The 27,988-nt window shown below is 45.8% G+C and overlaps 1 protein-coding gene across 1 annotated transcript; it reads left to right on the top strand.

The window, feature by feature from the left end:
* Positions 1–483: 483 nt before the first annotated feature.
* Positions 484–27,789, top strand: LOC112239878 (DNA helicase B; the record flags this gene model as incomplete). The annotated part of the gene is given in 10 exon segments (XM_042313775.1): positions 484–979; positions 6,875–7,052; positions 10,145–10,161; positions 10,163–10,287; positions 10,579–10,724; positions 10,803–10,887; positions 22,112–22,171; positions 26,259–26,544; positions 26,653–26,811; positions 27,019–27,789. Coding segments are annotated over 10 exon segments (2,190 nt in total), but the record flags the coding sequence as incomplete, so codon positions are not given.
* Positions 27,790–27,988: the final 199 nt, after the last annotated feature.

The raw sequence follows: 27,988 nt of genomic DNA, 5'->3' as shown, positions 1-27,988 counted from the left end.
GTTTGCTTGCTGAGGCAGCTCCATATGGATTTTTTGAATGTCAAATGTAGTTAATTCGTTGGTTCTTTCATTCAGGTGTGGGACGCAGTCCACTTCCTCAAAGAGCTGGGTGTAGTGGTACAGGATCGCCAGAAGGTGGCGCTGCAGAACCTGCATTCTTATGAGACTGGGATAGCTGAGTGCCTACGCTGTCTGGTGCAGGAAGAGCCCTGGGTTATACCTCTGGATGTCATAGAGGTGCTGACTGCTTCAGCTCTGCAGAGGCTGAGGAAGAAGGGAGGGGATGGAGGGAGTAGGGATTATCAAGGTGAAGTGGACTCCGACGCAGAGCGGAAGGCTGATGAGCTGAATGAAAGGTGTGATATGGATGGCAGCGCTGCAGAGACAGACCGTACTAGTACTGCTGTTAGAACAGTCAGTGGATACTCTGTCCCAGACCACATCAAACCAGAACCAGCCCCTACAGACCAGGGCCCTCCTCCAGTAGATTTAGGCCCAGACCAGGGCCCCTCCAGTAGATTTAGGCCCAGACCAGGGCCCTCCTCCAGTAGATTTAGGCCCAGACCAGGGCCCTCCTCCAGTAGATTTAGACCCAGACCAGGTACGTGCAGCAAAGATGATCTGCTTCAATCCGGTGACAGTGATCAGCGGTAAGGGGGGCTGTGGTAAGACCACGGTGGTGAGTCTCGTGTTCAAGGCCGCCTTGCAGCAGAGCCCAGAGAAGGAAGTCAGGAAGGCATGCTGGGACTTTGAAAATGACTCCTTGGGGTCTGAGGCGTGGGAGGAAGCCGATGCGTGGGAGGAAGAAGCCCTGTCGAAGAGTCTCCTCTCTCAGTTAGAGGGGGAGGTAAAGGACGAGAAGAAGTCATCGTCGTGGGTTTTACAGGGAGAGGACGAGGTGTTACTAACAGCACCCACAGGGAGAGCTGCGTCTCTGCTCACCAAGAGGACATGCTTCAAGGCCTACACCCTGCACCAGGTTGGTACAGGAGACAGTTCTGCCCTTAGAATGACTTCTAGAATGGTTCTGACCCAGTTCTGACTATCTGCTATTAGCCGGGTACAGAACAGGTTTCTGAATGGCAAACATTAGCCTGGGTAAAGCTAGAAGTCACATTCTCTGTCCATGTAGGCTTTGTCTCTGTAATAGAAAGGTATCGGTGAGACCAAAATAAACAGCTGAAATGTTTTATCACTTTCATGGTTTACAAAGGATTATTTGTGTAATTTGTAGGTCAAGTTTTCCACTTGTTTTCTGTCAGCGGCCACACTCACCGTGGGCGGCCATATTCACCGTGGGCGGCCACACTCACCGTGGGCGGCCACACTCACCGTGTATCATATTGTTCTAAATGAACCAGTTGAACATCAGTAGTCAGGTCCATGTGTTGTACAGTCGTGGCCAAACATTTTGAGAATGACAAATTATTAATTTTCACAAAGTCTCCTGCCTCAGTTTGTATGATGGCAATTTGCATATACTCCAGAATGTTATGAAGAGTGATCAGATTAATTGCAAAGTCCCTCTTTGCCATGCAAATGAACTGAATCCCCCAAAAAACATTTCCACTGCATTTCAGCCCTGCCACAAAAGGACCAGCTGACATGCTAGTGATTCTCTCGTGCAAGGAAACACGTGCCATCATTGCTTTGCACAAAAAGGACTACACAGGCAAGGATATTGTTGCCAGTAAGATTGCGCCTAAATCAACCATTTATCGAATCATCAAGAACTTCAAGGAGAGCGGTTCAATTGTTGTGAAGAAGGCTTCAGGGCGCCCAAGAAAGTCCAGCAAGCGCCAGGACCGTCTCCTAAAGTAGATTCAGCTGGGGATCGGGGCACCACCAGTACAGAGCTTGCTCAGGAATGGCAGCAGGCAGGTGTGAGTGCATCTGCACACACAGTGTGCGAAGACTTTTGGAGGATGGCCTGGTGTCAAGAAGGGCAGCAAAGAAGCCACTTCTCTCCAGGAAAAACATCAGGGACAGACTGATATTCTGCAAAGGTACAGGGATTGGACTGCTGAGGACTGGGGTAAAGTCATTTTCTCTGATGAATCCCCTTCCCGATTGTTTGGGGCATTAGGAAAAAGCTTGTCTGGAGAAGACAAGGTGAGCGCTACCATCAGTCCTGTGTCATGCCAACAGTAAAGCATCCTGAGACCATTCATGTGTGGGGTTGCTTCTCAGCCAAGGGAGTGGGCTCACTCATTTTGCCTAAAAACACAGCCATGAATAAAGAATGGTACCAACACCTCCTCCGAGAGCAACTTCTCCCAACCATCCAGGAACAGTTTGGTGATGAACAATGGCTTTTCCAGCATGATGGAGCACCTTTCCATAAGGCAAAAGTGATAACTAAGTGGTTCGGGGAACAAAACATCGATATTTTAGGTCCATGGCCAGGAAACTCCCCAGACCTTAATCCCATTGAGATTTTGTGGTCAATCCTCAAGATGCGGGTGGACAAACAAAAACCCACAAATTCTGACAAACTCCAAGCATTGATTATGCAAGAATGGGCTTCCATCAGTCAGGATGTGGCCCAGAAGTTAATTGACAGCAGCCAGGGTGATTGCAGAGGTCTTGAAAAAGAAGGGTCAACTCTTTGTATCAACTTCATGTAATTGTCAATAAAAGCCTTTGACACTTATGAAATGCTTGTAATTATACTTGTATTCCATAGTAACATCTGACAAAAATATCTAAAGACACTGAAGCAGCAAACTTTGTGAAAATGTATATTTGTGTCAGTCTCAGATTTTGTCCACAACTGTAATAGTACCATTTCCAGAGGTCACAGATATCTAACCCCTCCCTCCTGTTCACTTTCCCTGTCACCCCTCCCTTTCAGGTTCAGTGTGGAGTTTCACAGATACCTAACCCTCCCTCCTGTTCACTCTTCCCTGTCACCCCTCCCTTTCAGGTAGTGTGGAGTTTCACAGATACCTAACCCCTCCCTCCTGTTCACTCTTCCCTGTCACAGGTAGTGTGGAGTTTCACAGATAAACCCCTGGTTCAGTCACCCCTCCCTTTCAGGTGTGGAGTTTCACAGCATCTGTTCACTCTTCCCTGTCACAGGTAGTGTGGAGTTTCACAGATACTTCCTGTTCATGGCCTGGTGTCAGGTAGTGGCAGTTTCAAGATACCTAACCCACTTTCCAGGAAAACATCAGGTAGTGTGGAGTTTCTGATATTCTGTTCACTCTTCCCTGTCACCCCTCCCTCTCAGGTAGTGTGGAGTTTCACAGATACCTAACCCCTCCCTCCTGTCTCTTCCCTGTCACCCCTCCCTCTCAGGTAGTGTGGAGTTTCACAGATATCCCCTCCCTCCTGTTCATTGTTTGTGGGTTTCAGGAAAAACTTGTCCCCCTCCCTTTCAGGTAGTGTGACACAGATAGCGCTAACCCCTCCCTCCTGTGTCAGTTTCAACAGATATCTAACCCCTCCCTGAGACCCCTTCAGGTAGTGTGGAGTTTCACAGATATCTAACCCCTCCCTCCTGTCACCCCTCTCTCTCAGGTAGTGTGGCTTTCACAGATATCTAACCCCTCCCTTTGTGTGGAGTTTCCTAAAAACCCAGGTAGTGAAGTTTCAAGAATCTAACCCCTCCCTCTCAGGTAGTGTGGAGTTTCACAGATATCTAACCCCTCCCTCTCAGGTAGTGTGGAGTTTCACAGATATCTCCCTCCCTCTCAGGTAAGTTTCACAGATTCTAACCCCTCCCTCTCAGGTAGTGTGGAGTTTCACAGATATCAACCCCTCCTCTCAGGTAGTGTGGAGTTTCACAGATATCTAACCCCTCCCTCTCAGGTAGTGTGGAGTTTCACAGATATCTAACCCCTCCCTCTCAGGTAGTGTGGAGTTTCACAGTGATCTAACCCCTCCCTCTCAGGTAGTGTGGAGTTTCACAGAACAAAAGTGTGGAGTTTCACAGATATCTTCCCTCTCAGGTAGTGTGGAGTTTCACAGATATCTAACCCCTCCCTCTCAGGTAGTGTGGAGTTTCCAGATATCTAACCCCTCCCTCTCAGGTTGTGGAGTTTCATTCTTCCCTCCTGTCAATCCTCTCAGGTAGTGTGGAGTTTCACAGATATCTAACCCCTCCCTCTCAGGTAGTGTGGAGTTTCACAGATATCTAAATCCCTCCTGTCACCCCTCCCTCTCAGGTAGTGTGGAGTTTCACAGATATCTAACCCTCCCAGGTAGTGTGGAGTTTCACAGCCATATCTAACCCCTCCCTCCTGTCACCCCCTCCCTCTCAGGTAGTGTGGAGTTTCACAGATATCTAACCCCTCCCTCTCAGGTAGTGTGGAGTTGAAAAGAATCTAACCCTTCCTGTCACCCCTCCCTCTCAGGTAGTGTGGAGTTTCAAGTTTCACAGATATCTAACCCTCCCTCCTGACACCCCTCCCTCTCAAATAGTGTGGAGTTTCACAGATATCTAACCCCTCCCTCCTGGTAGTGTGGAGTTTCAAAAATATCTAACCCCTCCCTCCTTTCAGCCCCTCCCTCTCAGGTAGTGTGGAGTTTCACAGATATCTAACCCCTCCCTCCTTTCACCCCTCCCTCTCAGGTAGTGTGGAGTTTCACAGATATCTAACCCCTCCCTCCTTTCACCCCTCCCTCTCAGGTAGTGTGGAGTTTCACAGATATCTAACCCCTCCCTCCTAGTTCACTATCTTCCCTCCTCACCCCTCCCTCTCAGGTAGTGTGGAGTTTCACAGATATCTAACCCCTCCCTCCTTTCACCCCTCCCTCTCAGGTAGTGTGGAGTTTCACAGATATCTAACCCCTCCCTCCTTTCACCCCTCCCTCTCAGGTTCACAGATATCTAACCCCTCCCTCCTCACCCCTCCCTCTCAGGTAGTGTGGAGTTTCACAGATATCTAACCCCTCCCTCCTTTCACCCCTCCCTCTCAGGTAGTGTGGAGTTTCACAGATATCTAACCCCTCCCTCCTTTCACCCCTCCCTCTCAGGTAGTGTGGAGTTTCACAGATATCTAACCCCTCCCTCCTGTCACCCCTCCCTCTCAGGTAGTGTGGAGTTTCACAGATATCTAACCCCTCCCTCCTGTCACCCCTCCCTCTCAGGTAGTGTGGAGTTTCACAGATATCTAACCCCTCCCTCCTTTCACCCCTCCCTCTCAGGTAGTGTGGAGTTTCACAGATATCTAACCCCTCCCTCCTTTCACCCCTCCCTCTCAGGTAGTGTGGAGTTTCACAGATATCTAACCCCCTCCCTGCTGTCACCCCTCCCTCTCAGGTAGTGTGGAGTTTCACAGATATCTAACCCCTCCCTCCTTTCACCCCTCCCTCTCAGGTAGTGTGGAGTTTCACAGATATCTAACCCCTCCCTCTGTCACCCCTCCCTCTCAGGTAGTGTGGAGTTTCACAGATATCTAACCCCACCCCTCTCCCTCTCAGGTAGTGTGGAGTTTCACAGATATCTAACCCCTCCCTCTCAGGTAGTGTGGAGTTTCACAGATATCTAACCCCTCCCTCTCAGGTAGTGTGGAGTTTCACAGATATCTAACCCCTCCCTGCTCACCCCTCCCTCTCAGGTAGTGTGGAGTTTCACAGATATCTAACCCCTCCCTCTCAGGTAGTGTGGAGTTTCACAGATATCTAACCCCTCCCTCTCAGGTAGTGTGGAGTTTCACAGATATCTAACCCCTCCCTCCTTTCACCCCTCCCTCTCAGGTAGTGTGGAGTTTCACAGATATCTAACCCCTCCCTCCTGTCACCCCTCCCTCTCAGGTAGTGTGGAGTTTCACAGATATCTAACCCCTCCCTCCTGTCACCCCTCCCTCTCAGGTAGTGTGGAGTTTCACAGATATCTAACCCCTCCCTCCTTTCACCCCTCCCTCTCAGGTAGTGTGGAGTTTCACAGATATCTAACCCCTCCCTCCTTTCACCCCTCCCTCTCAGGTAGTGTGGAGTTTCACAGATATCTAACCCCTCCCTCCTGTCACCCCTCCCTCTCAGGTAGTGTGGAGTTTCACAGATATCTAACCCCTCCCTCCTTTCACCCCTCCCTCTCAGGTAGTGTGGAGTTTCACAGATATCTAACCCCCCTCCCTGTCACCCCTCCCTCTCAGGTAGTGTGGAGTTTCACAGATATCTAACCCCTCCCTCTCAGGTAGTGTGGAGTTTCACAGATATCTAACCCCTCCCTGCCTGTCACCCCTCCCTCTCAGGTAGTGTGGAGTTTCACAGATATCTAACCCCTCCCTCCTTTCACCCCCTCTCAGGTAGTGTGGAGTTTCACAGATATCCCCCTCCCTCCTTTCACCCCTCCCTCTCAGGTAGTGTGGAGTTTCACAGATATCTAACCCCTCCCTCCTTTCACCCCTGGTAGTGTGGAGTTTCACAGATATCTAACCCCTCCCTCCTGTCACCCCTCCCTCTCAGGTAGTGTGGAGTTTCACAGATATCTAACCCCTCCCTGCTGTCACCCCTCCCTCTCAGGTAGTGTGGAGTTTCACAGATATCTAACCCCTCCCTCTCAGGTAGTGTGGAGTTTCACAGATATCTAACCCCTCCCTCTCAGGTAGTGTGGAGTTTCACAGATATCTAACCCCTCCCTCCTTTCACCCCTCCCTCTCAGGTAGTGTGGAGTTTCACAGATATCCCCCTCCCTCCTGTCACCCCTCCCTCTCAGGTAGTGTGGAGTTTCACAGATATCTAACCCTCCCTGCTGTCACCCCTCCCTCTCAGGTAGTCAAACACACCCCTCCCTCTCAGGTAGTGTGGAGTTTCACAGATATCTAACCCCTCCCTCCTGTCATATCCCTCCTGTCACCCCTCCTCTCAGGTAGTGTGGAGTTTCACAGATATCTAACCCCTCCCTCCTGTCACCCCTCCCTCTCAGGTAGTGTGGAGTTTCATGCAGGCCAAAAAGGACCCCAGTGGGGCTCCTGAGGAGTGGAAGTTTGCGTGTGTGCGCGTGTTGGTGGTGGACGAGGGCAGTCTGGTGTGTGTTCAGCTCCTCCACTCCGTCCTCACCATGCTCACCAAACACGCACAGCTCAGGAAGTTTGTCATCTTGGGTACGTTCGTTTTTAAGTTCAGGTTTAAGCTGTACATGTTTGACATGTAAAGTGTGATGCCAACACGTGTGTGTGGGTGTGTGTGTGTGTGGGGGGGTGAAGGTGGAACAGAGTTAGGTAAGGTGAAGACTTCCTGTCCTATACAATGGACTTCCTGTCCTTACAAGGGAAACACGATGTGGTCCACTAGACTGCTCGGAATCACTGATCTACAAATCACCTTGTATCCCAATAAACTCCTCCATTATCTGAATGACATTAGACTACACTGCTTATAACCCTGCTAAGATGTTAGGGTTAGGACTTACTGACTGTTTGTCTAGGGGATGCTGTCAGCTGACCACTATCCAGCCAACTCCTTGTCAAATCAAAAAATGTTCTTAATCACATGGTTAGCAGATGTTATTGGTCACATACACATGGTTAGCAGATGTTATTGGTCACATACACATGGTTAGCAGATGTTATTGGTCACATACACATGGTTAGCAGATGTTATTGGTCACATACACATGGTTAGCAGATGTTATTGGTCACATACACATGGTTAGCAGATGTTATTGGTCACATACACATGGTTAGCAGATGTTATTGGTCACATACACATGGTTAGCAGATGTTATTGGTCACATACACATGGTTAGCAGATGTTATTGGTCACATACACATGGTTAGCAGATGTTATTGGTCACATACACATGGTTAGCAGATGTTATTGGTCACATACACATGGTTAGCAGATGTTAATGCGAGTGTAGCGAAATGCTTGTGCTTCTAGTTCCAACAGTGCAGTAATATCTAACAAGTAATCTAACAATTCCCCAACAACTACCTTTTTATAGGGATGGAATGAGATGATGTACATATATGGAGGAACGATGACAGGATGCAATAGATGGTATAAAATACAGTATATACAGTTGAAGTTTACATACACTTAGGTTGGAGTCATTAACTTGTTTTTCAACCACTCCACACATTTCTTGTTAACAAACTATAGTTTTGGCAAGTCGGTTAGGACATCAATTGTTTACAGACAAATTATTTCACTTATAATTCACTGTTTCACAATTCCAGTGGGTCAGAAGTTTACATGCACTAAGTTGACTGTGCCTTTTTAAATAGCTTGGAAAATTCCAGAAAATTATGTCTTGGCTTTAGAAGCTTCTGATAGGCTAATTGACATCATTTGAGTCAATTGGTGGTGTACCTGTGGATGTATTTCAAGGCCTACCTTCAAACTCAGTGCCTCTTTGCTTGACATCATGGGGAAATCAAAAGAAATCAGCCAAGACCTCAGAAAACACATTGTAGACATCCACAAGTCTAGTTCATCCTTGGGAGCAATTTCCAAACGCCTGAAGGTACCACGTTCATCTGTACAAACAATAGTACGCAAGTATAAACGCCATGGGACCACGCATCCCTCATACCACTCAGGAGGGAGACACGTTATGTCTTCTAGATATAAATGTACTTTGGTGTGAAAAGTGCAAATCAATCCCAGAACAACAGCAAAGGAAGATGCTGGAGGAAACAGGTACAACATATCTATATCTACAGTAAAACAAGTCCTATAACCTGAAGGCCGCTCAGCAAGGAAGAAGCCACTGCTCCAAACCCGCCATAAAAGATCCAGACTACGGTTTGCACATGGGGACAAAGATTGTACTTTTTGGAAAAATGTCCTCTGGTCTGATGAAACAAAAATATAACTTTGGCCATAATGACCGTTGTTGTGTTTGGGGGAAAAAGGGGGAGGCTTGCCAGCGAAGAACACCATCCCAACCGTGAAGCACGGGGGTGGCAGCATCATGTTGTGGGGGTGCTTTTCTGCAGGAGGGAATGGTGCACATCACAAAATCGATGCCCAAGTTAAACCATTTAAAGGCAATGCTACCAAATACTAATTGAGTGTATGTAAACTTCTGACCCACTGAGAATGTGATGAAAGAAATAAAAGCTGAAATAAATAATTCTCTACTATTATTCTGACATTTCACAGTCCTAAAATAGTGTTGATCCTAACTGACCAGAAACAGGGACATTTTACTAGGATTAAATGTTTTGTGAATTGTGAAAAACTGAGTTTAAATGTAATTGGCTAAGGTGTATGTAAACTTCCGACTTCAACTGTAGATATGAGTAATGTAAGATATGCCAACATGGTTTAAAGTGACTAGTGAGTCTCTATGAAGGCAGCAGCCTCTGAGTTGGTGATGGCTGTTTAGCAGTCTGATGGCCTTGAGATTGAAAAAAAGCTTTTTTTCAGTCTCTCGGTCCCAGCTTTGATGCACCTGTACTGACCTCAGCTTCTGGATGATAGCGGGGTGAACAGGCAGTGGCTCAGGTGGTTATTGTTCATGATAATCCTTTTGGCCTTCCTGTGACATCGGGTGGTGTAGGTGTCCTGGAGGGCAGGTAGTTTGCCCCCGGTGATGCTTTGTGCAGACCTCACTACCCTCTGGAGAGCCTTACGGTTGTGCAGACCCCACTACCCTCTGGAGAGCCTTACGGTTGTGGGCAGTGCAGTTACTGTACCTGGCAGTGATACAGCCCAACAGGATGCTCTCAATTGTGAATCTTTTAAAGTTTTGTTAGGTGACAAGCCACATTTTTTTTTTCAGCCTCCTGAGGTTGAAGAGGCGCTGCTGCGCCTTCTTCACCACACTGTCTGTGTGGGTGCACCATTTCAGTTTGTCTGTGATGTGTACGCCGAGGAACTTAAAATTTCCACCTTCTCCACTACAGTCCACGATCATCTCCTTTGTTTTGTTGACGTTGAGCGAGAGGTTGTTTTCCTGACACCACACTCTGAGAGCCCTCACCTCCTCCCTATAGGCTGTCTCGTTGTTGGTGGTGATCAAGCCCACTACTGTTGTGTCGTCTGCAGACTTGATGATTGAGTTGGAGGCGTGCATGGCCACACAGTCATGAGTGAACAGGGAGTACAGGAAAGGGCTGAGCACGCACCCCTGTGGGGCCCCAGTGTTGAGGGTCAGCGAAGTGGAAATGTTGATTCCTTACCTTCAGCACCTGGTGGCAGCCCGTCAGGAAGTATGGCCTGTTCCACAGTGTGCCTGTTTGTCTAGGTGATGTGCGTCAGCTGTCCCAGTATCCAGCCAGGAAACACCTTGTATGACCTGTTCCACAGTCTGGGCCGAGCCCATTGGGCCATCGAGATGAGGACCAATCACAGAGCTGAGTCTCAACTGATCGTCGACAACGCCGGACAGTAAATATGGCATTTGGTTTTTTGTCTTTAGTTTCCAAACAAACATATAAATACCACAGTGACTATTTGATAATATAAAATAAAAAGAACCATGAATTAATTCAGTATGTAGATAGAATAAAGTTTAGATACAACTTTGCAAATTCAGATATGAAATTAATTTTCTTTAAAAAAAAAAATGTAATTGTAAATTCTGTAAGATTGTTTATTTGACCTGTTTTTGTCCTGATGCCGTGACCGACCATGAGAAACGAAAAATACTGCGTCTGTCCTTTTAAAAAAAAAAATCAGAATCGCAGAGATGGGGATGAATCGTAGTTTCAGACCGCTCCACTACGACGCCATCTTGGATCTGAATGGAAGCTACACCATGCCCTCTGAAGACAAGAGGTTCATCCTCATCCTGCTGCCCAACACCACCGAGGACTCTGACTATGGTGAGTAACCCGTGGACTCCATCTGAAAACACAGAACTCTACCAATATAATGCAACACAATATGATGTTGTTTTTCAGACCTTCAGGTGGCTATCGAACTCTTATTGAAAGCTGCTCCAGGACTGAAGAATGACGCCACGTCACAGTTCATTGCCTTCAGAAGGTAAGACGAGCATTACACAGTAGAGTGGTCAGACATGTAGAGGTTATCTACACCGTTGATACTATAGGGTCAGTAGAGGGGTTCTCTATACTATAGGGTCAGTAGAGGGGTTCTCTATACCATAGGGTCAGTAGAGGGGTTCTCTATACTATAGGGACAGTAGAGGGGTTCTCTATACTATAGGGTCAGTAGAGGGGTTCTCTATACTATAGGGTCAGTAGAGGGGTTCTCTATACTATAGGGTCAGTAGAGGGTTCTCTATAATATAGGGTCAGTAGAGGGTTCTCTATACTATAGGGTCAGTAGAGGGTTCTCTATACTATAGGGTCAGTAGAGGGGTTCTCTATACTATAGGGACAGTAGAGGGTTCTCTATACCATCGATACTACAGGGACAGTAGAGGGTTCTCTATACCATCGATACTACAGGGACAGTAGAGGGTTCTCTATACTATAGGGACAGTAGAGGGGTTCTCTATACTATAGGGTCAGTAGAGGGGTTCTCTATACTATAGGGTCAGTAGAGGGGTTCTCTATACTATAGGGTCAGTATACTAGGGTCAGTTCTCTATACTATAGGGTCAGTAGAGGGGTTCTCTATACTATAGGGACAGTAGAGGGGTTCTCTATACTATAGGGACAGTAGAGGGGTTCTCTATACTACAGGGTCAGTAGAGGGGTTCTCTATACTATAGGGTCAGTAGAGGGGTTCTCTATACTACAGGGACAGTAGAGGGGTTCTCTATACCATCGATACTACAGGGACAGTAGAGGGGTTCTCTATACCATCGATACTACAGGGACAGTAGAGGGTTCTCTATACTATAGGGACAGTAGAGGGTTCTCTATACTATAGGGTCAGTAGAGGGGTTCTCTATACTATAGGGTCAGTAGAGGGTTCTCTATACTATAGGGTCAGTAGAGGGTTCTCTATACTATAGGGTCAGTAGAGGGTTCTCTATACTATAGGGTCAGTAGAGGGGGTTCTCTATACTACAGGGACAGTAGAGGGGTTCTCTATACTATAGGGACAGTAGAGGGTTCTCTATACTATAGGGTCAGTAGAGGGGTTCTCTATACTATAGGGACAGTAGAGGGGTTCTCTATACTATAGGGTCAGTAGAGGGTTCTCTATACTATAGGGTCAGTAGAGGGTTCTCTATACTATAGGGTCAGTAGAGGGGTTCTCTATACTATAGGGACAGTAGAGGGTTCTCTATACTACAGGGACAGTAGAGGGTTCTCTATACTACAGGGACAGTAGTTCTCTATACCATCGATACTACAGGGACAGTAGAGGGTTCTCTATACTATAGGGACAGTAGAGGGTTCTCTATACTATAGGGACAGTAGAGGGGTTCTCTATACTACAGGGTCAGTAGAGGGGTTCTCTATACTACAGGGTCAGTAGAGGGGTTCTCTATACTATAGGGTCAGTAGAGGGTTCTCTATACTATAGGGACAGTAGAGGGTTCTCTATACTACAGGGACAGTAGAGGGGTTCTCTATACCATCGATACTACAGGGACAGTAGAGGGTTCTCTATACTACAGGGACAGTAGAGGGTTCTCTATACTATAGGGTCAGTAGAGGGGTTCTCTATACTATAGGGTCAGTAGAGGGGTTCTCTATACTATAGGGTCAGTAGAGGGTTCTCTATACTATAGGGTCAGTAGAGGGGTTCTCTATACTATAGGGTCAGTAGAGGGTTCTCTATACTATAGGGTCAGTAGAGGGTTCTCTATACTATAGGGTCAGTAGAGGGTTCTCTATACTATAGGGACAGTAGAGGGGTTCTCTATACTACAGGGACAGTAGAGGGTTCTCTATACCATCGATACTACAGGGACAGTAGAGGGTTCTCTATACTATAGGGTCAGTAGAGGGTTCTCTATACTATAGGGTCAGTAGAGTGGTTCTCTATACTATAGGGTCAGTAGAGTGGTTCTCTATACTATAGGGTCAGTAGAGGGGTTCTCTATACTATAGGGTCAGTAGAGTGGTTCTCTATACTATAGGGTCAGTAGAGTGGTTCTCTATACTATAGGGTCAGTAGAGGGTTCTCTATACTATAGGGTCAGTAGAGGGTTCTCTATACTATAGGGTCAGTAGAGGGGTTCTCTATACTATAGGGTCAGTAGAGGGTTCTCTATACTATAGGGTCAGTAGAGGGGTTCTCTATACTATAGGGTCAGTAGAGGGTTCTCTATACTATAGGGACAGTAGAGGGTTCTCTATACTACAGGGACAGTAGAGGGTTCTCTATACCATCGATACTACAGGGACAGTAGAGGGTTCTCTATACTATAGGGTCAGTAGGGGTTCTCTATACTATAGGGTCAGTAGAGGGGTTCTCTATACTATAGGGTCAGTAGAGGGTTCTCTATACTATAGGGACAGTAGAGGGGTTCTCTATACTATAGGGTCAGTAGAGGGGTTCTCTATACTATAGGGTCAGTAGAGGGTTCTCTATACTATAGGGTCAGTACAGTGGTTCTCTATACTATAGGGACAGTAGAGGGTTCTCTATACTATAGGGACAGTAGAGGGTTCTCTATACTATAGGGTCAGTAGAGGGTTCTCTATACTATAGGGTCAGTAGAGGGTTTCTCTATACTATAGGGACAGTAGAGGGTTCTCTATACTATAGGGTCAGTAGAGGGTTCTCTACCATACACTACAGGGACAGTAGAGGGTTCTCTATACTATAGGGACAGTAGAGGGTTCTCTATACCATCGATACTACAGGGACAGTAGAGGGTTCTCTATACCATCGATACTACAGGGTCAGTAGGGGATTCTCTATACCATCGATACTACAGGGACAGTAGAGGGGTTCTCTATACTACAGGGACAGTAGAGGGGTTCTCTATACCATTGATACTACAGGGACAGTAGAGGGTTCTCTATACCATCTATACTACAGGAACAGTAGAGGGGTTCTCTATACCATTGATACTACAGGGACAGTAGAGGGTTCTCTATACTACAGGGTCAGTAGAGGGGTTCTCTATACCATTGATACTACAGGGACAGTAGAGGGTTCTCTATACCATCGATACTACAGGGACAGTAGAGGGTTCTCTATACCATTGATACTACAGGGACAGTAGAGGGTTTCTCTATTCCATTGATACTACAGGGACAGTAGAGGGTTCTCTATACCATTGATACTACAGGGACAGTAGAGGGGTTCTCTATACTATAGGGTCAGTAGAGGGTTCTCTATACTATAGGGACAGTAGAGGGTTCTCTATACTATAGGGACAGTAGAGGGTTCTCTATACTATAGGGACAGTAGAGGGTTCTCTATACTATAGGGTCAGTAGAGGGTTCTCTATACTATAGGGTCAGTAGAGGGTTCTCTATACTATAGGGTCAGTAGAGGGGTTCTCTATACTATAGGGTCAGTAGAGGGTTCTCTATACTATAGGGTCAGTAGAGGGGTTCTCTATACTATAGGGTCAGTAGAGGGGTTCTCTACACTATAGGGTCAGTAGAGGGGTTCTCTATACCATTGATACTACAGGGACAGTAGAGGGTTCTCTACACTATAGGGTCAGTAGAGGGGTTCTCTATACCATTGATACTACAGGGTCAGTAGAGGGTTCTCTATACCATCTATACTACAGGGACAGTAGAGGGTTCTCTATACTACAGGGTCAGTAGAGGGGTTCTCTATACTACAGGGATAGTAGAGGGTTCTCTATACCATCGATACTACAGGGACAGTAGAGGGTTCTCTATACCATTGATACTACAGGGACAGTAGAGGGGTTCTCTATACCATTGATACTACAGGGACAGTAGAGGGTTCTCTATACTACAGGGACAGTAGAGGGTTCTCTATACTATAGGGTCAGTAGAGGGTTCTCTATACCATCGATACTACAGGGACAGTAGAGGGGTTCTCTATACCATCTATACTACAGGGACAGTAGAGGGTTCTCTATACCATCTATACTACAGGAACAGTAGAGGGTTCTCTATACTACAGGGACAGTAGAGGGGTTCTCTATACCATTGATACTATAGGGTCAGTAGAGGGGTTCTCTATACCATTGATACTACAGGGTCAGTAGAGGGTTCTCTATACCATTGATACTACAGGGACAGTAGAGGGTTCTCTATACCATCGATACTACAGGGACAGTAGAGGGTTCTCTATACTACAGGGACAGTAGAGGGGTTCTCTATACTATAGGGTCAGTAGAGGGGTTCTCTATACCATCGATACTACAGGGACAGTAGAGGGTTCTCTATACTATAGGGACAGTAGAGGGTTCTCTATACTACAGGGACAGTAGAGGGTTCTCTATACCATCGATACTACAGGGACAGTAGAGGGTTCTCTATACCATCTATACTACAGGGACAGTAGAGGGTTCTCTATACTACAGGGACAGTAGAGGGTTTCTCTATACTATAGGGTCAGTAGAGGGATTCTCTATACCATCGATACTACAGGGACAGTAGAGGGGTTCTCTATACTACAGGGACAGTAGAGGGTTCTCTATACCATTGATACTACAGGGACAGTAGAGGGTTCTCTATACCATCTATACTACAGGAACAGTAGAGGGTTCTCTATACCATTGATACTACAGGGACAGTAGAGGGTTCTCTATACTACAGGGTCAGTAGAGGGGTTCTCTATACCATTGATACTACAGGGACAGTAGAGGGGTTCTCTATACCATCGATACTACAGGGACAGTAGAGGGGTTCTCTATACCATTGATACTACAGGGACAGTAGAGGGTTTCTCTATTCCATTGATACTACAGGGACAGTAGAGGGTTCTCTATACCATTGATACTACAGGGACAGTAGAGGGTTCTCTATACTATAGGGTCAGTAGAGGGTTCTCTATACTATAGGGACAGTAGAGGGTTCTCTATACTATAGGGACAGTAGAGGGTTCTCTATACTATAGGGACAGTAGAGGGGTTCTCTATACTATAGGGTCAGTAGAGGGTTCTCTATACTATAGGGTCAGTAGAGGGGTTCTCTATACTATAGGGTCAGTAGAGGGTTCTCTATACTATAGGGTCAGTAGAGGGTTCTCTATACTATAGGGTCAGTAGAGGGGTTCTCTATACTATAGGGTCAGTAGAGGGGTTCTCTATACTATAGGGACAGTAGAGGGTTCTCTATACCATTGATACTACAGGGACAGTAGAGGGGTTCTCTACACTATAGGGTCAGTAGAGGGTTCTCTATACCATTGATACTACAGGGTCAGTAGAGGGGTTCTCTATACCATCTATACTACAGGGACAGTAGAGGGTTCTCTATACTACAGGGTCAGTAGAGGGTTCTCTATACTACAGGGATAGTAGAGGGTTCTCTATACCATCGATACTACAGGGACAGTAGAGGGTTCTCTATACCATTGATACTACAGGGACAGTAGAGGGTTCTCTATACCATTGATACTACAGGGACAGTAGAGGGTTCTCTATACTACAGGGACAGTAGAGGGTTCTCTATACTATAGGGTCAGTAGAGGGTTCTCTATACCATCGATACTACAGGGACAGTAGAGGGTTCTCTATACCATCTATACTACAGGGACAGTAGAGGGTTCTCTATACCATCTATACTACAGGGACAGTAGAGGGGTTCTCTATACTACAGGGACAGTAGAGGGTTCTCTATACCATTGATACTACAGGGACAGTAGAGGGTTCTCTATACCATTGATACTACAGGGACAGTAGAGGGTTCTCTATACCATCGATACTACAGGGAACAGTAGAGGGGTTCTCTATACCAGTAGAGGGTTCTCTATACTATAGGGTCAGTAGAGGGTTCTCTATACCATCGATACTACAGGGACAGTAGAGGGTTCTCTATACTATAGGGACAGTAGAGGGTTCTCTATACTACAGGGACAGTAGAGGGGTTCTCTATACCATTGATACTACAGGGACAGTAGAGGGTTCTCTATACCATCTATACTACAGGGACAGTAGAGGGGTTCTCTATACTACAGGGACAGTAGAGGGGTTCTCTATACTACAGGGACAGTAGAGGGTTTCTCTATACTATAGGGACAGTAGAGGGTTCTCTATACCATCTATACTACAGGGACAGTAGAGGGTTCTCTATACCATCTATACTACAGGGACAGTAGAGGGTTTCTCTATACCATCGATACAAATCAAATCAAATCAAATTTTATTTGTCACATACACATGGTTAGCAGATGTTAATGCGAGTGTAGCGAAATGCTTGTGCTTCTAGTTCCGACAATGCAGTAATAACGAGCAAGTAATCTAACTAACAATTCCAAAAAAAACTACTGTCATACACAGTGTAAGGGGATAAAGAATATGTACATAAGGATATATGAATGAGTGATGGTACAGAGCAGCATAGGCAAGATACAGTAGATGATATCGAGTACAGTATATACATATGAGATGAGTATGTAAACCAAGTGGCATAGTTAAAGTGGCTAGTGATACATGTATTACATAAGGATGCAGTCGATGATATAGAGTACAGTATCAACGTATGCATATGAGATGAACAATGTAGGGTAAGTAACATTATATAAGGTAGCATTGTTTAAAGTGGCTAGTGATATATTTACATCATTTCCCATCAATTCCCATGATTAAAGTGGCTGGAGTAGAGTCAGTGTCATTGACAGTGTGTTGGCAGTAGCCACTCAATGTTAGTGGTGGCTGTTTAACAGTCTGATGGCCTTGAGATAGAAGCTGTTTTTCAGTCTCTCGGTCCCAGCTTTGATGCACCTGTACTGACCTCGCCTTCTGGATGATAGGGGGTGAACAGGCAGTGGCTCGGGTGGTTGATGTCCTTGATGATCTTTATGGCCTTCCTGTAGCATCGGGTGGTGTAGGTGTCCTGGAGGGCAGGTAGTTTGCCCCGGTGATGCGTTGTGCAGACCTCACTACCCTCTGGAGAGCCTTACGGTTGAGGGCGGTGCAGTTGCCATACCAGGCGGTGATACAGCCCGCCAGGATGCTCTCGATTGTGCATCTGTAGAAGTTTGTGAGTGCTTTTGGTGACAAGCCGAATTTCTTCAGCCTCCTGAGGTTGAAGAGGCGCTGCTGCGCCTTCCTCACGATGCTGTCTGTGTGAGTGGATACTACAGGAACAGTAGAGGGGTTCTCTATACTACAGGGACAGTAGAGGGGTTCTCTATACCATTGATACTACAGGGTCAGTAGAGGGGTTCTCTATACTACAGGGACAGTAGAGGGGTTCTCTATACCATTGATACTACAGGGTCAGTAGAGGGGTTCTCTATACTATAGGGTCAGTAGAGGGTTCTCTATACTACAGGGACAGTAGAGGGTTCTCTATACCATTGATACTATAGGGTCAGTAGAGGGTTCTCTATACCATTGATACTACAGGGACAGTAGAGGGTTCTCTATACCATCGATACTACAGGGACAGTAGAGGGGTTCTCTATACTACAGGGACAGTAGAGGGTTCTCTATACTACAGGGTCAGTAGAGGGTTCTCTATACCATCGATACTACAGGGACAGTAGAGGGTTCTCTATACTACAGGGACAGTAGAGGGTTCTCTATACTACAGGGACAGTAGAGGGGTTCTCTATACTACAGGGACAGTAGAGGGTTCTCTATACTACAGGGACAGTAGAGGGTTCTCTATACTACAGGGATAGTAGAGGGTTCTCTATACTACAGGGACAGTAGAGGGGTTCTCTATACTACAGGGACAGTAGAGGGTTCTCTATACTACAGGGACAGTAGAGGGGTTCTCTATACTATAGGGACAGTAGAGGGGTTCTCTATACTATAGGGACAGTAGAGGGTTCTCTATACCATCGATACTACAGGGACAGTAGAGGGTTCTCTATACTACAGGGACAGTAGAGGGTTCTCTATACTACAGGAACAGTAGAGGGTTCTCTATACTACAGGGACAGTAGAGGGTTCTCTATACTACAGGGACAGTAGAGGGTTCTCTATACCATTGATACTACAGGGACAGTAGAGGGTTCTCGATACTATAGGGTCAGTAGAGGGGTTCTCTATACCATCGACACTACAGGGACAGTAGAGGGTTCTCTATACTATAGGGACAGTAGAGGGTTCTCTACCATCGATACTACAGGGTCAGTAGAGGGTTCTCTATACCATCGATACTACAGGGACAGTAGAGGGTTCTCTATACCATTGATACTACAGGGACAGTAGAGGGTTCTCTATACCATTGATACTATAGGGACAGTAGAGGGTTCTCTATACCATCTATACTACAGGAACAGTAGAGGGTTCTCTATACCATTGATACTACAGGGACAGTAGAGGGTTCTCTATACTACAGGGTCAGTAGAGGGTTCTCTATACCATTGATACTACAGGGTCAGTAGAGGGTTCTCTATACTACAGGGTCAGTAGAGGGTTCTCTATATTATAGGGTCAGTAGAGGGTTCTCTATACCATTGATACTACAGGGACAGTAGAGGGTTCTCTATACCATCGATACTACAGGGACAGTAGAGGGGTTCTCTATACCATTGATACTACAGGGACAGTAGAGGGTCTCTATACCATTGATACTACAGGGACAGTAGAGGGTTCTCTATACCATTGATACTACAGGGACAGTAGAGGGGTTCTCTATACTACAGGGACAGTAGAGGGGGGTTCTCTATACTACAGGGACAGTAGAGGGGTTCTCTATACCATTGATACTACAGGGACAGTAGAGGGGTTCTCTATACTATAGGGTCAGTACAGTGGTTCTCTATACTATAGGGACAGTAGAGGGGTTCTCTATACTATAGGGTCAGTAGAGGGGTTCTCTATACCATCGACACTACAGGGACAGTAGAGGGGTTCTCTATACTATAGGGACAGTAGAGGGGTTCTCTATACCATTGATACTACAGGGTCAGTAGAGGGATTCTCTATACCATCGATACTACAGGGACAGTAGAGGGGTTCTCTATACTACAGGGACAGTAGAGGGGTTCTCTATACTACAGGGTCAGTAGAGGGGTTCTCTATACCATTGATACTACAGGGTCAGTAGAGGGGTTCTCTATACCATTGATACTACAGGGACAGTAGAGGGTTCTCTATACCATCTATACTAGGAACAGTAGAGGGTTCTCTATACCATTGATACTACAGGGACAGTAGAGGGGTTCTCTATACTACAGGGTCAGTAGAGGGTTCTCTATACTTGATACTACAGGGACAGTAGAGGGTTCTCTATACCATTGATACTACAGGGACAGTAGAGGGTTCTCTATTCCATTGATACTACAGGGACAGTAGAGGGTTCTCTATTCCATTGATACTACAGGGACAGTAGAGGGGTTCTCTATACCATTGATACTACAGGGACAGTAGAGGGTTCTCTATTCCATTGATACTACAGGGACAGTAGAGGGTTCTCTATACCATCGATACTACAGGGACAGTAGAGGGTTCTCTATGCCATTGATACTACAGGGACAGTAGAGGGGTTCTCTATTCCATTGATACTACAGGGACAGTAGAGGGTTCTCTATACTACAGGGACAGTAGAGGGTTCTCTATACTATAGGGTCAGTAGAGGGTTCTCTATACTATAGGGACAGTAGAGGGGTTCTCTATACTATAGGGTCAGTAGAGGGGTTCTCTATACTATAGGGTCAGTAGAGGGTTCTCTATACTATAGGGACAGTAGAGGGGTTCTCTATACTATAGGGACAGTAGAGGGGTTCTCTATACTATAGGGTCAGTAGAGGGGTTCTCTATACCATCGATACTACAGGGACAGTAGAGGGTTCTCTATACTATAGGGTCAGTAGAGGGGTTCTCTATACTATAGGGTCAGTAGAGGGGTTCTCTATACCATTGATACTACAGGGACAGTAGAGGGGTTCTCTATACCATTGATACTACAGGGACAGTAGAGGGGTTCTCTATACTATAGGGACAGTAGAGGGGTTCTCTATACTACAGGGTCAGTAGAGGGGTTCTCTATACCATCGATACTACAGGGACAGTAGAGGGTTCTCTATACCATCTATACTACAGGGACAGTAGAGGGTTCTCTATACTATTGTAGAGGGGTTCTCTATACTACAGGGTCAGTAGAGGGTTCTCTATACCATTGATACTACAGGGTCAGTAGAGGGGTTCTCTATACCATTGATACTATAGGGACAGTAGAGGGGTTCTCTATACCATCGATACTAGGGACAGTAGAGGGGTTCTCTATACTACAGGGACAGTAGAGGGTTCTCTATACTATAGGGTCAGTAGAGGGTTCTCTATACCATCGATACTACAGGGTCAGTAGAGGGTTCTCTATACTACAGGGTCAGTAGAGGGGTTCTCTATACTACAGGGACAGTAGAGGGTTCTCTATACCATTGATACTATATGGTCAGTAGAGGGGTTCTCTATACCATCGATACTACAGGGACAGTAGAGGGTTCTCTATACTATAGGGTCAGTAGAGGGGTTCTCTATACTATAGGGTCAGTAGAGGGGTTCTCTATACTATAGGGTCAGTAGAGGGGTTCTCTATACCATTGATACTACAGGGTCAGTAGAGGGGTTCTCTATACCATTGATACTACAGGGACAGTAGAGGGGTTCTCTATACCATTGATACTACAGGGACAGTAGAGGGGTTCTCTATACCATTGATACTACAGGGACAGTAGAGGGGTTCTCTATACTATAGGGACAGTAGAGGGGTTCTCTATACTATAGGGACAGTAGAGGGGTTCTCTATACTACAGGGACAGTAGAGGGGTTCTCTATACCATTGATACTACAGGGACAGTAGAGGGGTTCTCTATACCATTGATACTACAGGGACAGTAGAGGGGTTCTCTATACCATTGATACTACAGGGACAGTAGAGGGTTCTCTATACTATAGGGACAGTAGAGGGGTTCTCTATACTATAGGGACAGTAGAGGGGTTCTCTATACTATAGGGACAGTAGAGGGTTCTCTATACTATAGGGTCAGTAGAGGGGTTCTCTATACTATAGGGACAGTCAGTAGGGGTTCTCTATACCATTGATACTACAGGGACAGTAGAGGGTTCTCTATACCATTGATACTACAGGGACAGTAGAGGGGTTCTCTATACCATTGATACTACAGGGACAGTAGAGGGGTTCTCTATACCATTGATACTACAGGGACAGTAGAGGGGTTCTCTATATTAAGACCTGTATCTTAACTGTAGCTGTTTGTTTTTCAGGATGGAGTGTGCCTTGATCAATGAGCTTTGCTGCAAACATTACTGCGACCACCGCACCAAGTAAGTTACTGTACTGCTATAGGAAGTGATGCTGTTTCTACAGCTATAGGAAGTGATGCTGTTTCTACAGCTATAGGAAGTGATGCTGTTTCTACTGCTATAGGAAGTGATGCTGTTTCTACTGCTATAGGAAGAGATGCTGTTTCTACTGCTATAGCAAGTGATGCCGTTTCTACTGCTATAGGAAGAGATGCTGTTTCTACTGCTATAGCAAGTGATGCTGTTTCTACTGCTATAGGAAGAGATGCTGTTTCTACTGCTATAGCAAGTGATGCTGTTTCTACTGCTATAGGAAGAGATGCTGTTTCTACTGCTATAGGAAGTGATGCTGTTTCTACTGCTATAGGAAGAGATGCTGTTTCTACTGCTATAGGACGAGTTGCTGTTGGAAGAGATGCTGTTTCTACTGCTATAGGAAGTGATGCTGTTGGAAGAGATGCTGTTTCTACTGCTATAGGAAGTGATGCTGTTTCTACTGCTATAGGAAGTGATGCTGTTTCTACTGCTATAGGAAGTGATGCTGTTTCTACTGCTATAGGAAGAGATGCTGTTTCTACTGCTATAGGAAGAGATGCTGTTTCTACTGCTATAGGAAGTGATGCTGTTTCTACTGCTATAGGAAGAGATGCTGTTTCTACTGCTATAGGAAGAGTTGCTGTTGGAAGAGATGCTGTTTCTACTGCTATAGGAAGAGATGCTGTTTCTACTGCTATAGGAAGTGATGCTGTTTCTACTGCTATAGGAAGAGATGCTGTTGGAAGTGATGCTGTTTCTACTGCTATAGGAAGAGATGCTGTTTCTACTGCTATAGCAAGTGATGCTGTTTCTACTGCTATAGGAAGAGATGCTGTTTCTATTGCTATAGCAAGTGATGCTGTTTCTACTGCTATAGGAAGAGATGCTGTTTCTACTGCTATAGGAAGAGTTGCTGTTGGAAGAGATGCTGTTTCTACTGCTATAGGAAGTGATGCTGTTTCTACTGCTATAGGAAGTGATGCTGTTTCTACTGCTATAGGAAGTGATGCTGTTTCTACTGCTATAGGAAGAGATGCTGTTGGAAGAGATGCTGTTTCTACTGCTATAGGAAGTGATGCTGTTTCTACTGCTATAGGAAGTGATGCTGTTTCTACTGCTATAGGAAGTGATGCTGTTTCTACTGCTATAGGAAGTGATGCTGTTTCTACTGCTATAGGAAGAGATGCTGCTGTTGGAAGAGATGCTGTTTCTACTGCTATAGGAAGTGATGCTGTTTCTACTGCTATAGGAAGTGATGCTGTTGGAAGAGATGCTGTTTCTACAGCTATAGGAAGTGATGCTGTTTCTACAGCTATAGGAAGTGATGCTGTTTCTACTGCTATAGGAAGTGATGCGGTTTCTACTGCTATAGGAAGAGTTGCTGTTGGAAGAGATGCTGTTTCTACTGCTATAGGAAGTGATGCTGTGTCTACTGCTATAGGAAGTGATGCTGTTTCTACTGCTATAGGAAGAGATGCTGTTTCTACTGCTATAGGAAGAGATGCTGTTGGAAGTGATGCTGTTTCTACTGCTATAGGAAGTGATGCTGTTTCTACTGCTATAGGAAGAGATGCTGTTTCTACTGCTATAGGAAGTGATGCTGTTTCTACTGCTATAGGAAGTGATGCTGTTTCTACTGCTATAGGAAGATATGCTGTTTCTACTGCTATAGGAAGAGTTGCTGTTGGAAGAGATGCTGTTTCTACTGCTATAGGAAGAGATGCTGTTTCTACTGCTATAGGAAGAGTTGCTGTTGGAAGAGATGCTGTTTCTACTGCTATAGGAAGAGATGATGTTTCTACTGCTATAGGAAGTGATGCTGTTTCTACTGCTATAGGAAGAGATGCTGTTGGAAGTGATGCTGTTTCTACTGCTATAGGAAGAGTTGCTGTTGGAAGAGATGCTGTTTCTACTGCTATAGGAAGAGATGCTATTTCTACTGCTATAGGAAGAGATGCTGTTTCTACTGCTATAGGAAGAGATGATGTTTCTACTGCTATAGGAAGAGATGATGTTTCTACTGCTATAGGAAGTGATGCTGTTTCTACTGCTATAGGAAGTGATGCTGTTTCTACTGCTATAGGAAGTGATGCTGTTTCTACTGCTATAGGAAGAGATGCTGTTTCTACTGCTATAGGAAGAGATGCTGTTTCTACTGCTATAGGAAGAGATGCTGTTTCTACTGCTATAGGAAGAGATGCTGTTTCTACTGCTATAGGAAGAGATGCTGTTTCTACTGCTATAGGAAGTGATGCTGTTGGAAGAGATGCTGTTTCTACTGCTATAGGAAGTGATGCTGTTTCTACTGCTATAGGAAGTGATGCTGTTTCTACTGCTATAGGAAGAGATGCTGTTTCTACTGCTATAGGAAGAGATGCTGTTTCTACTGCTATAGGAAGAGATGCTGTTTCTACTGCTATAGGAAGAGATGCTGTTTCTACTGCTATAGGAAGTGATGCTGTTTCTACTGCTATAGGAAGAGATGCTGTTTCTACTGCTATAGGAAGAGTTGCTGTTGGAAGAGATGCTGTTTCTACTGCTATAGGAAGAGATGCTGTTTCTACTGCTATAGGAAGTGATGCTGTTTCTACTGCTATAGGAAGAGATGATGTTTCTACTGCTATAGGAAGTGATGCTGTGTCTACTGCTATAGGAAGAGTTGCTGTTGGAAGAGATGCTGTTTCTACTGCTATAGGAAGAGATGCTGTTTCTACTGCTATAGCAAGTGATGCTGTTTCTACTGCTATAGGAAGAGATGCTGTTTCTATTGCTATAGCAAGTGATGCTGTTTCTACTGCTATAGGAAGAGATGCTGTTTCTACTGCTATAGGACGAGTTGCTGTTGGAAGAGATGCTGTTTCTACTGCTATAGGAAGTGATGCTGTTTCTACTGCTATAGGAAGTGATGCTGTTTCTACTGCTATAGGAAGTGATGCTGTTTCTACTGCTATAGGAAGAGATGCTGTTTCTACAGCTATAGGAAGTGATGCTGTTTCTACTGCTATAGGAAGTGATGCGGTTTCTACTGCTATAGGAAGTGATGCGGTTTCTACTGCTATAGGAAGAGTTGCTGTTTCTACTGCTATAGGAAGAGATGCTGTTTCTACTGCTATAGGAAGAGATGCTGTTTCTACTGCTATAGGAAGTGATGCTATTTCTACTGCTATAGGAAGAGATGCTGTTTCTACTGCTATAGGAAGTGATGCTGTTTCTACTGCTATAGGAAGAGATGCTGTTGGAAGTGATGCTGTTTCTACTGCTATAGGAAGATATGCTGTTTCTACTGCTATAGGAAGAGTTGCTGTTGGAAGAGATGCTGTTTCTACTGCTATAGGAAGAGATGCTGTTTCTACTGCTATAGGAAGAGTTGCTGTTGGAAGAGATGCTGTTTCTACTGCTATAGGAAGAGATGATGTTTCTACTGCTATAGGAAGTGATGCTGTTTCTACTGCTATAGGAAGAGATGCTGTTGGAAGTGATGCTGTTTCTACTGCTATAGGAAGAGATGCTGTTTCTACTGCTATAGCAAGTGATGCTGTTTCTACTGCTATAGGAAGAGATGCTGTTTCTACTGCTATAGGAAGAGATGATGTTTCTACTGCTATAGGAAGAGATGTTTCTACTGCTATAGGAAGTGATGCTGTTTCTACTGCTATAGGAAGAGTTGCTGTTGGAAGAGATGCTGTTTCTACTGCTATAGGAAGAGATGCTGTTTCTACTGCTATAGGAAGAGATGCTGTTGGGAAGAGATGCTGTTGGAAGAGATGCTGTTTCTACTGCTATAGGAAGAGATGCTGTTTCTACTGCTATAGGAAGTGATGCTGTAGGGAGAGACGCAGTTTCTGCCACTGGGGGAGGGGGGTTAGAAGAGTTTCTACTGCTGTGTAATGAGTGGACCACCAGATAGAGCTGTTGTACCAGTTGTAAAAAGGAAGAATGTGCAATGTGAGGAGGCAGAGGAGACTTGCCCCGTCTCCTAGATCACGTTTGTTTCTGTTAGAAATCCCAGCTGGTCTCCTTATCTGTAGATCGATAAATAATTTGGGTTTGATGTGTCGATCTTTTACCTCAGAAACAACAAGAACCGACTAGATTTCCAGCCGAGAGATAAAGTCTGCTGTACAAAGAACGGCTACGTCACAGACAGGAACAAGGAAGTGTCTCCTGAAGCAGAGGACTTGGAGAACGGCTACGTATCTGACAGGGCCAGGACCAAGCAGAGACTTCCTGGTCTGGACGGAGGGGAGAGACTGAGAGGGAACGGGGCCACACAGAGAGACGGCAGTGGTGACAAAATGAAAAGCAAAGAGAAGAATAAAGAGCGTCTGTGTAACGGAGAGATATTCTTTATTAAACATGTGAGAAACGAGAGGACCAATAGTTACATGTGTTTTAGGCTATTCTGTAAGCTGCTCAATTCTAATTGGCTGAGCCGTGCTCTTGGGTTGTGTCTCCTCCTATGACAGGACGTGACAGAGGAGGAGGCGGGCTCTCAGCGGAGCAGGAAGCAGAGGTACTTGACTCTGGATGATGGCGACGGACGGATGCTGTGTGTTTCCTTCAGGGAACTGCAGAGAGAATGTAAACTGCAACACGCCTGGGCTAGGACCATACACACCTTCCAGGTGTGTGTGTGTGTGGGAGTGAGTGTGTGTGGGAGTGAGTGAGAGTGTGTGTGTGTGTGTGTGGGAGTGTGTGTGTGTTTTCTCTCTGTCTCCATTCATAAACTGATGAGAGAAGGATTTAAACTAAGCAATTCAGTAGATTCTAACTAGTTAGACATTTTCTCTGATGGAATTCTTCAGTTGTACTGTGCCTTCTCTGTGCGTCAGGGGTCGGAGACCGAGACCATTGTGTACGTGCTGGGTAACGGTAGCGTCCAGACGTGGAAACACGTGTACACGGCTGTGACACGGGGACAGAAGCGTGTATATGTCATAGCCAAGCAGGAGGGCATGGCCTCCGCCATCAAGAGACGCATCATCCCACGTAACACCCGGCTGGGAACCCTGGTCAAAGAGCTGCTGGTCCAGCCTGGGGCTGAGGGGCAGGACCAACCAGACCAGAACCAACCCCAGCCGGGTACACCTCGCAGGGCAGCCCCAGGCTTCGGGCCTACACAGACCACTCCTCTGGGCTCACAGACACCTAGCTGGTCTCTAAGGACCCCCTACAAAACCCCTATAGCAGCACCCAGACTCCCCTCTACGCCCAGTGTAGCAGTCCCACTTCACGTCAATTGTGTCCAGTCCCACTCAACGTCGGGCCTACCCAGGAAGCTGTGGAGAAATGAGCCTCCAACAGCTCCTCAGGCAGATGCCTCAGACACCTCTCTAATGGACGACATCACTTTCAGTCAGGCATATACCTGGTCGCCTATGAACAGCAGCTCTGAGGACCCCTCTCAGGAGCAGCCTGGGTCTTGTGAGGAGGAGGAGGAGGAAGGGATCAAGATGGAGGCTAGCAGCAGCGCTGTAGAGGATGGACACATGGGGAAGGGTTCATATTTAGCTGCTCGGTCTGGGGTTGAGCGCACCCCTTCCAAGAGGACGCTCGGTCCTGACAGTGAGAAACAGAATGTGACTCCTCATAAACAGATCAAGGTAAGAGAAGGAGGACGTGGCGTCAGTTGCTTTGTGGTGGAAGCAGTACATTTTCTCACATGACTAGGGCACGTCTGAAGACTTATTTGTGGTGTGGAGGGGTTATTTTAGTAGAAGTGGTTGAGGTGTGGAGGAGGAGGGGTTATTTTAGTAGAAGTGGTTGAGGTGTGGAGGAGGAGGAGTTATTTTAGTAGAAGTG

This window comes from Oncorhynchus tshawytscha, unplaced genomic scaffold (genome assembly GCF_018296145.1).
Source record: "Oncorhynchus tshawytscha isolate Ot180627B unplaced genomic scaffold, Otsh_v2.0 Un_contig_13980_pilon_pilon, whole genome shotgun sequence".
NCBI classification, from domain to species: Eukaryota; Metazoa; Chordata; class Actinopteri; order Salmoniformes; family Salmonidae; genus Oncorhynchus; species Oncorhynchus tshawytscha.
Note: the sequence above shows the minus strand (reverse complement) of the source record. Positions and strands in the feature narration are given on the sequence as shown.